The sequence below is a fragment of the Tachyglossus aculeatus genome, chromosome 2 (genome assembly GCF_015852505.1).
Source record: "Tachyglossus aculeatus isolate mTacAcu1 chromosome 2, mTacAcu1.pri, whole genome shotgun sequence".
NCBI classification, from domain to species: Eukaryota; Metazoa; Chordata; class Mammalia; order Monotremata; family Tachyglossidae; genus Tachyglossus; species Tachyglossus aculeatus.
The window spans coordinates 134,305,701-134,318,391 of NC_052067.1; the positions used below are offsets into that span (position 1 = coordinate 134,305,701).

Below are 12,691 nucleotides of genomic sequence, written 5' to 3' on the forward strand. Positions count from 1 at the left end.
TGTTGGAGGGAAGGCAGAAAGGAGTGGGGATCTCATCTGCATTCTGGAGAAGGAAAAATAGTGGGAAGGGGGAAAGGATGAGGAGGAAGGAGAGGAAGTCATAAATAGAAAAGAAGATTAGGGGGAACAGAAGAGAAGGGGAAGATAAGTAGGAAGAAAAGGGAAGAGAGAAATGGAGGGGGAGGAGGAGATGGAGAAGAGGAGGAGGAGGAGGAGGAGGAACAGCAGCAGCAGCACTTGTTGTCCACAGCTGGTTCAATCCTGGGAATATGAGGCCAGTTCCAGGGCCTTTGCCTTCTATCTCTGCTTGGAGACATGGGAGTGGGGTAGAGATGGATTCCAAGAAGAAAGGCAGCTATCACCTATGTCATTTTTTTTAATGGTATTTGTAAGCACTTACTATGTGCCAGGTTCTATACTAAGCACTGGGGTAGATACAAGCTAATCAGACACAGTCCCTACCCCACATGGGGCTCAGAGTCTTAACTCCCAATTTACAGGATGAGGTAACTGAGGCACAGAGAAGTGAAGTGACTTGCCCAAGGTCTCACAGCAGACATGTGGCGGAGCTGGGATTAGAACCCAGGTCCTTCTGACTCCCAGGCCAGGTCTCTATCTACTAGGCCACTCTGCTTCTCATTTGAACATAAACTCCTACAGTCTTTGGGCTGACTGGCCCCCCTGGGGGCATCTTCTCCAGTCCCCTGCCTCCAAACAGGACAGACCCTTCTCCAGGTCAGACAGCTCTCTTCTGCTGAGGGGGCTCCAGTAGAGGAGTCCCCTCTTCCTTGCAGCTGCACACTCATCCTCACTGCAGTTACGAAAAACAGAATCTTGAGCCTGAAGGAATCAAAAGAGCTGGGATTTTCCTCTGATTCACTGCGTGGCCTTGGGTGATTCCCTTTACCTCTTTGTACACCAGTTTAGCAATTTGTAAACTGGGAACAAATAATCTCTGCCCCTCCCACTTCTTCCTTGGCACCCCCTCAACTATCCATTCCAAGTGAGATCTCCACACCGTGCCTCGTTCTCGCCTGTCCCACTGTCGACCCCCAGCCCACATCATCCCCCTGGCCTGGAATGCCCTCCCTCTGCACATCCACCAAGCTAGCTCTCTTCCTCCCTTCAAGGCCCTATTGAGAGCTCACCTCCTCCAGGAGGCCTTCCCAGACTAAGCCCCCTCCTTCCTCTCCCCCTCCTCCCCCTCTCCATCCTTCCCGCCTTACCTTCTTCCCCTCCCCACAGCACCTGTATATATGTATATATGTTTGTATGTATTTATTACTCTATTTATTTATTTATTTTATTTGTACATATTTATTCTATTTATTTTATTTTGTTAATATGTTTTGTTCTCTGTCTCCACCTTCTAGACTGTGAGCCCACTGTTGGGTAGGGACTGTCTCTATATGTTGCCAACTTGTACTTCCCAAGTGCTTAGTACAGTGCTCTGCACACAGTAAGCGCTCAATAAATATGATTGAATGAATCCAGGGTGGGTACCTGTTGATTGCTATATTGTACTCTCCCAAGTGCTTAGTACAGTGCTCTGCACATGGTAAGCACTCAATAAATTCGATTGAGTTAGCACTTTAGGATTATAGAAGGGGATAGAGAAATCCTGGAGATTGTTGCCATTATTCTGGGGAATTTGAATCAGCAGAGGGGCTGGACGTACCAGGGGTTTATTGTACTTTCCCAAGTGCTTAGTACAGTGTTCTGCACACATTAAGCACCCAATATAAACCAGTGATTGTTGATTGGCCGCTCTAGTTTTTCTGAGCAGCCCTCAGAGCTCCTACCATCACCAAAACCAGCAACAAGCCTGGGCTCATTGTTACCTCTAGAATTCCAGGTTTTAGTTCTTGTTCTGTCTGAGCAGGGCTAGGGTCTGGCTGCTCAGAGGACGGGGCATCACAGAGATGTCCAAAGGAGAGCTCTCCAGCTAAAGGAATCCTAGAATTGTGTTTTTCAGCTCGTGTTGAGTGGTCTGGTTGTCTCTGCCAGTCTCTGAACCATCGTGGCCAGTTTTCTCTGGAGGTCCTCTCTGCCTCAGTTCAACCTCCTAGCCATTTCCCCACCTAAGTCCCAGTCACCCCCTTTGCTCCCTCTGTCCCATTTGGTCAGGAGAACCTCTGTAGTGGCTCCATACTCACATACTGTAAGCTGACTTCCTGATGGCTGACTTGTTGCAAGGTGAGCTGCAACAGACTGACCTGCTGCAAGCTGATCTGCTATCAGGCTGACCTGATGCAAGCCGATCAGTTATCAGGTTGACCTGGCTAAGTTTCTCTTCTTTCCACCATTCCTGGGGTCCTAGAGGTTCTCTCTGTCCCAGATCAACCACCTCTTCATTTCTCCTACCTGAGTTCTAGTCATCCCCTCTCTTCCTTTTGCCCCACCTGGCCAGAAGAATCTCTGTAGTGGCTTCACACTCACAAACTGCAAGCTGACCTCCTGAAAGCTGACTTGCTGCTGACTGACCTGCTGAAAGGTGACCTGAAGCAGGATGACCTGCTGCAAGCTGCTCTGCTACCAGGCTGACCTGCTGCAAGCCGACCGGCTGTCAGGATGACCCTAATGCAGGATGATCTGCTGTAAGGTGATCTATTGTAAAGTGATTTAATACGAGCTGCTGTACTACCAGCTGAACTGTTGCAGGCTGAGCTGCTGCAAACTTACCTGTTCTCCTCCAGCACCTACCTCTGGGATGAAGACTGCTCCCTGGACCCAGGCTTGTGGCTGGGCCACTGTGAGGTTATTTATGCTTCTCAGACCCTGTTGGGACCCTCTGGTGGCTGAGTAAGCTGTGCAGTTCTGTCTGGGGACCAAAGCACCATCACCCCTCTTTAGAGACTGCCCCATGCGCTCTTCCCTCCAAGAGACAAAACTGAGCATAATCCACATCCGGCCTGGGGGCTGGTTAGAAGAAGAGGGAATTGATGTCAGAATCTCAGCCATTGAACTTTCCAAGTGCTTAATACAGTGCTCTGCACATAGTAAGTGCTCAATAAATGCGATTGAATGAAAGAATGAATGAAACCCAATTTTCTTGTATCCACTTTAGCACTTAGTAGAGTGCCTGAGCCATGGTGAGCACTTCAAAATACAATTATCATTATCGTTATTATTGTTATTATTATTATTAAAGCCTCTGCAAAGGGCCAGCCTCAGATCTGATTCCAGGGAGCAGACCTGGGAGCTGCTGAGAGCTGTAAGAGGGAGGGGAGCCAGGGGAATGATGGGTCTCAGGGCCTGAGAGCATAATAATGATAATAACTGTGGTATTTGTAAAGTGCTTACTGTGTGTCAGGCACTGTACTAAGCCCTGGGTTGGTTACAAGCAAATTAGGTTGGGACTGTGTCCCTGTCCCACATGGGGCTTCCCGTCTCAATCTCCATTTTACAGATGAAGCAGCTGAGGCAGACAAATGGCAGAGCTGGAATTAGAACCCATGACCTTCTGACTTCCAGACTCTTGCTTTACCCACTGTGCTTACTAGTGGGGAGGTGAAGTCTGTCCCTGTAATTCAAGGATTGGTTTGTGTAATCAAGTCAGACCGTCCAGGTCTTGTAAACTAGCTCACCGCTCAGGCTACAAGGAGGGGCAGTCAGGTTGTTTTGGAAGGAATGCTGGAGAATGGGTCTTACTGGAAGAAGGCAGAATCACATTCTGTAGAAGTCTGGAGTAGTAACAGTACTCATTAAGAATGGATTGTGTGAAGAGCACTGCATTAAGCACTGGGAAAGAATCCACAGGTCCCTGTTCCTTGGGCTCACAATCTAAGAGTAAATGTGGGGAGAAGGGTCTGAAGACAGTTAGGTCAGAAACGATGAAACATTAAACACAGAGAAATACACAAAATAAAAACATAATCAGTAGGCTGCTGTGACTAGAGGAGCAGAATTTCAGGCTCACCAGGGACCCGAGTTCAGGACACACCCTTAGCCACAGGGATTACTGCAACAGCCCCAGGTCTCCCTGAGAGTCTGTGGCCTGCTGATGGTGTTCTTCTCTTTCCTGTTGGTGGAAGGCAGGATGAGATTAAGTCGCTTCAGTGGAGCAGAGGAGGGGCTGTGTCAGTTTCTGGGGAGGCAGCGTGGCTGTCTCTCTGGTGGTGGGTGTCAAAGGTACACTGCAGGGGCTTTTCTCTAACCTTTCTGTGGTGGTAGTTTAAAAAACTTGGATGATCTCACTTGATTACATAAACCAATCCTTGATTTACAGGGACAGATATCACAGGGGATGTCTTGATTTACAGGGGAAGCAGCGTGGCTCAGTGGAAAGAGCACGGGCTTTGGAGTCAGAGGTCATGGGTTCAAATCCCAACCCCGCCACCTGTCAGCTGTGTGACTTTGGGCAAGTCACTTCACTTCTTTGTGCCTCAGTTCCCTCATCTGTAAAATGGGGATTAAGACTGTGAGCCCCATGTGGGACAACCTGGTCACCTTGTAAACGCCCCAGCGCTTAGAACAGTGCTTTGCACATAGTAAACACTTAATAAATGCCATCATTATTATTATTTATTATTACCTCCCCACTAATAAGCATAGTAATGGTGGGAGTGGTGCTCAGGTGCTTAGAGAATCCAGGATGGTCTGGACCTGATTCTGATATGCTGACCTCCCACAAAGCCTGTTTGGGTTACTGTATTTGTTCTGAGAAAGCTGTTCCTTGGTCCCAGGGCCCCCAGTCCTAGCCATTCCACCCTCATCCTCTCAATTTCCTCAAGACCCTGTGGATCCCCTCCTTGATCTCCTTAGTCTGCACCCCATAGACGATGGGGTTCAGGGCAGCGGGGATGACAGTGTGGAGGACATTGAGGAAGATGGGGATGTCAGCATGGACTCTCTTCTTAACCACGTTCGTGAGGACCAAAACCAGCAGGATGGTGCTGAAGAAGAGGATGAGGATGAGATGAGACCCACAGGTACTCAGGGCCTTGGCCGCTGCCCCCTCAGCCTTCAGACGCAGCACGGTGTGCAGGATGAAGGCACAGGAGAGGGTGATGAGGATCAGGTCTGAGCCCAGCAGAGTCCAGCCTCCGATGAGCTGGCACAACCGGGGGAGGGTGCTATCACTACATGACACCCTGGACATGTGCAAGTTGGCACAAAGGCAGTGTTCAATGACATTTGTTCAACAGTAGTGTAACCTGGAGGAGAGGATGGGGAGTGAGAAGATGATGAGGGTACTGCAAGCCACGATGAAGACGGCTGCCTTAGCCACAAATCGGTCAGTGACGATGGATGGGTACTGCAGCGGGTTGCAGATGGTCACATAGTGATCATAGGCCATGACCATGAAGGTGCAGGACTCCATGGCCAGGAAGTTGTTCATGCTGAACATCTGCAAAAAGCAGCCTGCAAAGCTGATGGACCGCCAGCCCAACCAGAAGATGGCCAAGACCTTGGGAATGACGGTGAGACAGAGAACAAAGTCCAGGAGGGAGAGGATACTGAGGAGGTAGTACACAGGCTGGTGCAGAGACTCCTCCAACCAGATGGTCAGCAGTAGCAAAGCATTAGCCCCCAGGGCCACGATCACAAGCAGGGCCAGGACCACGGAGAACCCAAGCTGATGGCTCCTGGACTCGACAAAACAATTAAAGAGGAAGTCTGAGACTGTGGTGCAGGATCTATTTGTAGGAGGCATGTAGTATTTGATCTGTAAAGATTACTTCCTTGCCGATCGAGATGAGTCCTGATGGAAGTTAGAGGCCTGTCCTCTAATAATAATAGTAATAATGATGATAGTTATTGAGCACTTACTGTGTGTCAATAACTGTTCTAAGCATTGGGGTAGATACAAGCTGATGAGGTTGGACAAAGTTCCTGTCCCAAAGGGGGCTCCCAGACTTAATCTCCACTTTACAGATGAGGTAACTGAATCCCAGAGAAGTAAGCTCGCTGTGGGCAGGGAATTTTTTAAGTTTTATTGTTTTATTGTACTCTCCTGAGTGTTTAGAATAGCGCTTAGCATAGAGTAAGTGCTCAACCAATGCAATTGAATGAATGAATGAAAGTAAAATGACTTGCCCAAGATCACACAAGTGGTGAAGCCGGGATTAGGACCCAAGTCTTTCTGACTCCTGGGCCTGTGCTCTATCCACTAGGAAATGCTGCTTCCCTAGTAACTGTGGCAACTGTTAAGCAGTTACTATGTGCCAGGCACTGTACTAAGTACTGTGTGGATAAAAACAAATCAGGTTGGCCACAGTCGCTTTCCCATGTGGGGCGCCCAATCTCAATCCCCATTTTACAGATGAGGTAACGGGGCCTGGAGAAGTGATGTGACTTGCCCAATGTCACACAGCAGAAAAATGTCAGATCCAGGATTAGAACCCATGGCCTTCTGACTCTCAGGCCTGTGCTCTATTACTACACCATCCTTCTTCTGTCCTGAGACAGGATAGAAGAAAGTTCATTTGGAACAAGGAAGCAGCGTAGCCTAGTGGAAAGAGCACGGACCTCGGAGTAAGTAGATCTGGGTTCTAATCTTGATTCTGCAAGTTGTCTGCTGTGTGTCCTTAAGGCAAGTCACTTAGTTACTCCGTATCTAACTTTTCTCATGTGTAACATGGGGATTAAATCCTCCTCCCTCCTACTTAGACTGTGAGCCCAATGAGATAGGTATTGTGTTCAACCACATTATCTTGTACCTACCCCAGCACTTAGTACAGTCCTTGCCACCTAGTAAACACTGAACAAATGCCAAAATTAACTAATTAAGGAGGAGACCATTGACAATTTTCTTCAAAGAGCTAGATGTACTTAAACAACTAAGACATAACAGGCATCTTTGTTAAATGGGCCATCAATGTACTAACAGTTTTATTGGTTAGCACCTGTTCTGTGCCACACATTGTACTTGATACAAGATAAGAATTAATAACGGTATTTGTTAAGCACTTACTATGTGTCAAGCACTGTTCTAAGTGCTGGGGTAGATGCAAGCTAATCAGGTTGGACACAGTCCGCATCCCACATGGTGCTCAAAGTCTTAATCCCCATTTTATATACAAGGTAACTGAGGCCCAGAGAAGCTCAGTGACTTGCTCAAGGTCTCACAGCAGGCAAGTGGCAGACCCGGGATTGGAACCCATAGTAATAATAATAACAATAACAGGAATTGTGGTATTTTTTATTACGTGCCAAGCATCATAGCACTAAGTACAGTGCTCCGCACACAGTAAGCGCTCAATAAATACAATTGATTGAATGAATGAATGAATCATACTAAGACCTGGGATAGATACAAAATAATCAGGTTGGACACAGTACCTATCCCACAAGGAGCTCCTACTTGAAGTAGGAGGGAGAACAGGTATTTAATCCCCATTTTACAGAGGAGGAGATTGAGGCACAGAGAAGTTCAGTGATTTGCCCAAGGCCATACAACAGGCAAGTGGTATAGATCCAGGATTAGAATCCAGCTTCTCTGACTCCCAGGCCTGTGGTCTTTCTAGAAGGCCTCGCTGCTCCTTCCCAGCTACATGGTTTCCCAAGATCTGGGTCAGCTGTTCTGCCATCCAACCACCTCCCCTCAGAGATGGGTTGGGAGAAAAAGCCACTGAATCTGGTCATCAAGGGGAATAGGTGTTGTGTAGCAGAAATACCTTGTTCTGTTTTGACCTGAATGGGATGTTGGGATGGGCACAACTGTGAACTATCCTTGTGTGCCCTTACCACACCCTCTCTTGGGGCCAGAGGGACCACTATCATGCCCCCTACCCCCCACTCCCGCTTCCCCCAGGAGTTACATTGGTGTCTTCGAATGAACAATAAATAATAATGGTGTTACTTGTTAAGTGCTTCCTGTGTGCCAGGTATTATATTGAGAGCTAGGGTAGATAAATATCTAATCAGGTCAAGCACAGTCCCAATTCATTGTCTAAGTAGTAAAGGAAACAGATACTAAACTCCATTTTTCAGATGAGGAAACTGTGGCACAGAGAAGATAAGTGACTAGCCCAAGGTCACACAGCAGGTAGGAGCAGATCTGTGATTAGAACCCAGGTCATCTGATTCCTGGGAGTGTGCACTTTCGACTAGGCCATGCTGTGTCCCTAGTGTGGGTTACTGTGGTGAGGGTTGTGGTGATGAGTTATTTCCTCTAGGCCCCATCCTCCTGCAGAAGCTCTGAGGTTGTCCAACCAGCCTCCCCTCTCCTTAGTGAAGTCACGAGTTGAAAATGCAGAGCCTGAGGGACCAGCAAGCCAATCTGCCAGAGGATCGGGTTTTAGGGCCCCTCATGTCAGTGGGAATTCTTCCTAGAGGGGCGTCCCTGCACAACCCAGTCCCGGACTTCCCTGCTCAGGGCAGTATTGAGCCCTTGGAGTCCGGTCTGACCAGCACATCCAGGCCTGAGGATCTCCCATTTCTATGGATCAGTTCACGCTCAGGCACAGAGGTACAGCTCGATCACTGATGGCCAAGGAAAATTGAGAAAGAAAAAGGGAAGATATTTCTTCTGGGTCAAATAGCTCAAGAAAGCATCATTCCCCTCTTCTTTCTCCTCCTCCTCCTTCTCATCTGTTTTCTTCTCCTCCTAATCCTCCTCTTTTTCCTCTTCCTACTTCTTTTCCTCTTCTTCCTTCTCCTCCTCTTTCTCCTCCTTTTATTCTTCTTTCTCCTCCTCCTCCTACTGCTCTTTCTTCTTCTCCTCCTTCCCTTTCTCCTTTTCCTCCTCCTATCCTTCTCCTCCTCTTCCTCCTCCTTCCCCTCCTCTTCCTCCTTCTCCTCTTTCTCCTTCTACTCCTTATCCTTCTCTTTCATTTCTTCTGAACTCCTATTATCACAGCTCTCCACTAATGGCCAGGCCAACTACTTCGTTGATAAAATTGAAGCCATCAGGAGTGTACTTCCCCAAATTTTCTGACTAATACTCCTTCAATGTACTTCAACATTCCTGCTTCTTTATCTTTTTCCTGCTTCCCAGCAGTCTCCCCAAAATAAATTTCCACCTGCTCTATAAAGTTACTTCCTCTACCTGCAACTCTTATCCTCTCCTCTCTCACCTACTATATTCTTGTCTTGTTTCATGCCGTCAAGTCGTTTCTGACCCATAATGACACCATCTCTCCCAGAATCCCCCACTTTCCATCTGAAATTGTTCTGAGAGCATAGCAACAAAATTTTCTTGCTAAAAATACGGAAGTGGTTTACCATTGCTCCTTCCTTGCAATAAACTTGAGTCTCCTCTCTTGACTCTCTCCCATGCCGCTGCTGCCCAGCATGGGTGAGTTTTGACTTGTAGCAGATTGCCTTCCACTCACTAGTCACTGCACACACTAGGAATGGAATGGGTAGGCCATTACTTGACTCTCCCTCTTGTAGCCGAGACTGGTAGAGTACTGGAAACTCTCCAGGTGCAACCCTGAGAGGGGACTACTATAATCACTCCCTCCGATTTTCCTCCCCTTCCTTGTTGTCATTTTCTGCTTCTCCCTCAGAAGGCTGCTTCCCCTCAGCCTTCAAACATGCTCCAATTTCCCCCATTCTAAAACAGTCATCTGAACCACTGAGGCTCTTCCCATTATCACTCCGTTGCCTTCCCCCCATTCCTATTCAAACTCCTAGAAAAGGTCAGATGCCTTATTTTCCCCTCCACCACCGCACTTCTGCATTTATGCCTTCAATCCTTCCACTTCCCCAAGATTGGCTTTCTGAGGTCACTATTGATCTCCTTATAGTCAAACCCAAAGGCAGTTACTCCATGCTAATCTCCTCTCAGTTGCTTTGCTCTGCACACAGTAAGCGCTCAATAAATACGATTGATTGATTTTGACAGCCTCAAAAACTCTGACTTCCTAGAAACATTCACAGGCCTCAATTTTGCCTGACAATAGAAAACCCAGCTTTCATCCTACCTTTCTGACTGCCCCTTCTCAGTTTTGTTCCTTAGATCCCCTTGTGCCCCTCTCCTTCTTACTGTGACTATCCCCCAAAGCTCTGTTCTGGGTTCCCAACTCTTTTCACTCTATACTCCCTCTCTCATGAAACTTGTCTTCTCACGTGGCTTCAGCTACCATCTCTACATGGATGACTCTCAAATATATTTCTGTAGGTCTGACCTCTCATCTGGCCTTCACCTGGCCCACTTCTAGTCTTCCTCTAGGACTCCACTTGCCAACACCTCAAACACAGCTAAAGCAGAAGTAATTATCTTTCTCCCTAAACCTACTCTTCTTTCCACCTTTCCCATTTCAGCAACAACCCCACCATCCTCCCTGTACCAGAAGCCCACAACCTCAGTGTCAGTCTTGATGCCTTGCTGTCTTTCAATGTTCACATTTAGCTTACTGCCAAATCTTGCAATTTCTTCCCACACATCTCTTTAATTTTCCCCTTTCTTATCCACAACAGCTACTATTCTGGTATAAGCTCCCGACTAGGATATTGCATCAGCCTCCCAGCTAGTCTCCCACCTTCCATCCTCACCCCACCCACAATCTATATTACATGGTGCTAGGTGGATCATATTTTTAGAACTTTATCTCTTCTCCCCCAAACCCTCAAATGATAACCCAGTATCCCTCTGCATCAAGTCAAAAGTCCTCATAATCAGCTTCAAGACTCCACCAACACTTTCCACCTTGCCTATCTGTTCTCTTTCCCAACTCGCTCCTTCACTGTTCCCCAGTCAGCCTTCTCACTGCCCTTCACTCTACCCCTTTCCACTCCTTCACTCACATTATACTCTTGACTTGAAATTTTGTATGACCCCAAGTCATGTAAACTCGTCAGCTACCCCAAGCACTTATGAACATACTCATACCCAGTGTTTAGTTGCTGGTACATTTAATGATTCATTCTGACTAGTTGAAAATATTTGAGTCTCTCCAGTTGGTGCGTAAGCTCTTTGAAGGCAGGGATTATGTATCTTCCTTCGGTTATAATCTCCCAAATACCACTGATTGACTGGTCAGTTGGTGTCCCTTTGGGGTCAGGAATCTTTAGCACGGAGCAATCTCAGCACCTGCTCCAAGATCTGCCTGGTCCTGACCCCATAGATGACTGGGTTGATGGCAGGTGGGACAACCACGTAAAGGTTGGCCAGGAGGATGTGGATGTAGAGAGGTATTTTCTGGTGGCCAAAGCGGTGGGTGAGGAAGGAGAAAAAGGCTGGGATGTAGAAGGCTAAAATGACACAGACATGAGAGCCACAAGTGTTGAGAGCCTTGAACCGGGTGTTCCAAGATGGGAGGTGGAAGACTGCCCGGAGAATCTGGATGTAGGAGAAACCTATCACAGAGGTGTCAAAAAATCCCACGGAGAAAGCTACTAGGCCATAGATAATGTTGGTTCTGATGCTGGCGCATGCCAACCGTGCGATGCCCATGTGCTCACAGTAGGTGTGTGGGATAATGTGGTTCCCACAGAATGGCAGCCTGAGGATGAGAAAGATGAATGGTGTCATGAAGACCAGTGATCTGACCATGCTCATCGCCCCTAAAATGGCCACCATTTTGTTATCGAGGATTGCAGTGTACCTCAGTGGGTTGCAGATGGCGACGAAGCGGTCAATGGCCATAATGGAGAGCACCACGGACTCCAGGCTAGTGCAGACGTGAAGGAAGAACATCTGGGTGAGGCAGCCCCCGAAGCTGATCTCTCGCAGGCCGAGCCAGAAGATGCCCAGCATCTTGGGTATGGTGGTTGTGGATAAGCCCAGGTCAACGGTGGCCAACATGGCCAGGAAGTAGAACATGGGCTGGTGGAGGCTCCGCTCGGTCTCGATTACAAATAGGATGGTGCAGTTCCCCACGAGCGAAATCAGGTAGGCAGCACAGATGGGAAAACCAATCCAGATGTGTGCGGCTTCCAGCCCCGGCAACCCCAGCAGGAGGAAGGAGGAGGGGTGGAACTGGGAGTGATTGGGAGGGAGCATCTTTCCAGGAGCTGTTGATGATTACAATAATCACAGACTTTTGTACCCTTTAGGTGAAGCTGGCCTCACTCACGTCATTCTCCCTGGACCCTGGGAAAACAATGGCACATTGCTTGCATCTATAACCCCGATGGGGAGTGGTGTGGGTGGAGAGGATGTGGAAAGTGAGGATGCTAGAAATTATTAAATGAGGTCAGCAATCTAGCCACTTTTGTACCTCTGAATACAGGTGTGACTGCAGTTGTGAGCATCTGTTACAACACTTTGCAGTTAAGAGATCTTTCATCAATGCTGTTGATGATATTAACGATTGGGGTGATGGTGAAAATGACAAAGATGATGCTGTTGATGCAACCCCCCTCCTTTGCATTGATGATCATGTTGATGATGGCATCTCCCCTAGAGAATGGCGAATGATGGGTGAACCTTGGACTCGAGACATCAAGACCAAGAATCTGAGCCAAGGAATCGATTCGTGTGCTAGTAGGTTGTGCAGGGTGACTTGCACACTCTCGTTCCTGCCACACATTTTTCCACTGGGTATGAGTTCAATGCCATGAGATGGCAATTGTGTAGGGGTGCAGCCCACTGGATTTGTGTGCAAAGATCTTTTGTGTAGAACCCACGTTGTGTTTGGAGCTGTCTAATCTAACACTTTGCCCAAGCAGTTCTCTCCCTTCTGCATTGCCCTTGCACTTGGATTTGCATCCTTTATTCACCCCACCCTCAGCCCCACACATAATTTATCGATTTATATTCATGTTGTCTTCCCCTCTAGACTTTAAGCTCGTGGTGGGC

The 12,691-nt window shown here is 47.8% G+C and overlaps 1 protein-coding gene, 1 non-coding gene and 1 pseudogene across 2 annotated transcripts; all 3 read right to left on the reverse strand.

Annotated features, from left to right (window-relative positions):
- Window positions 1-4,711: 4,711 nt before the first annotated feature.
- LOC119942552 lies at window positions 4,712-5,656 on the reverse strand (annotated as a pseudogene).
- Window positions 5,657-9,251: 3,595 nt separating this feature from the next.
- LOC119925052 lies at window positions 9,252-9,389 on the reverse strand. The gene has a single exon (XR_005449724.1). It is a non-coding gene; the product is annotated as a small nucleolar RNA SNORA7 (small nucleolar RNA).
- A 1,559-nt stretch (window positions 9,390-10,948) lies between these two features.
- On the reverse strand, window positions 10,949-11,893 carry LOC119942560 (olfactory receptor 52E5-like). The gene has a single exon (XM_038763402.1). The coding sequence runs from the start codon at window positions 11,891-11,893 to the stop codon at window positions 10,949-10,951; it is 945 nt and encodes a 314-aa protein (XP_038619330.1).
- Between the last annotated feature and the right edge of the window lie 798 nt (window positions 11,894-12,691).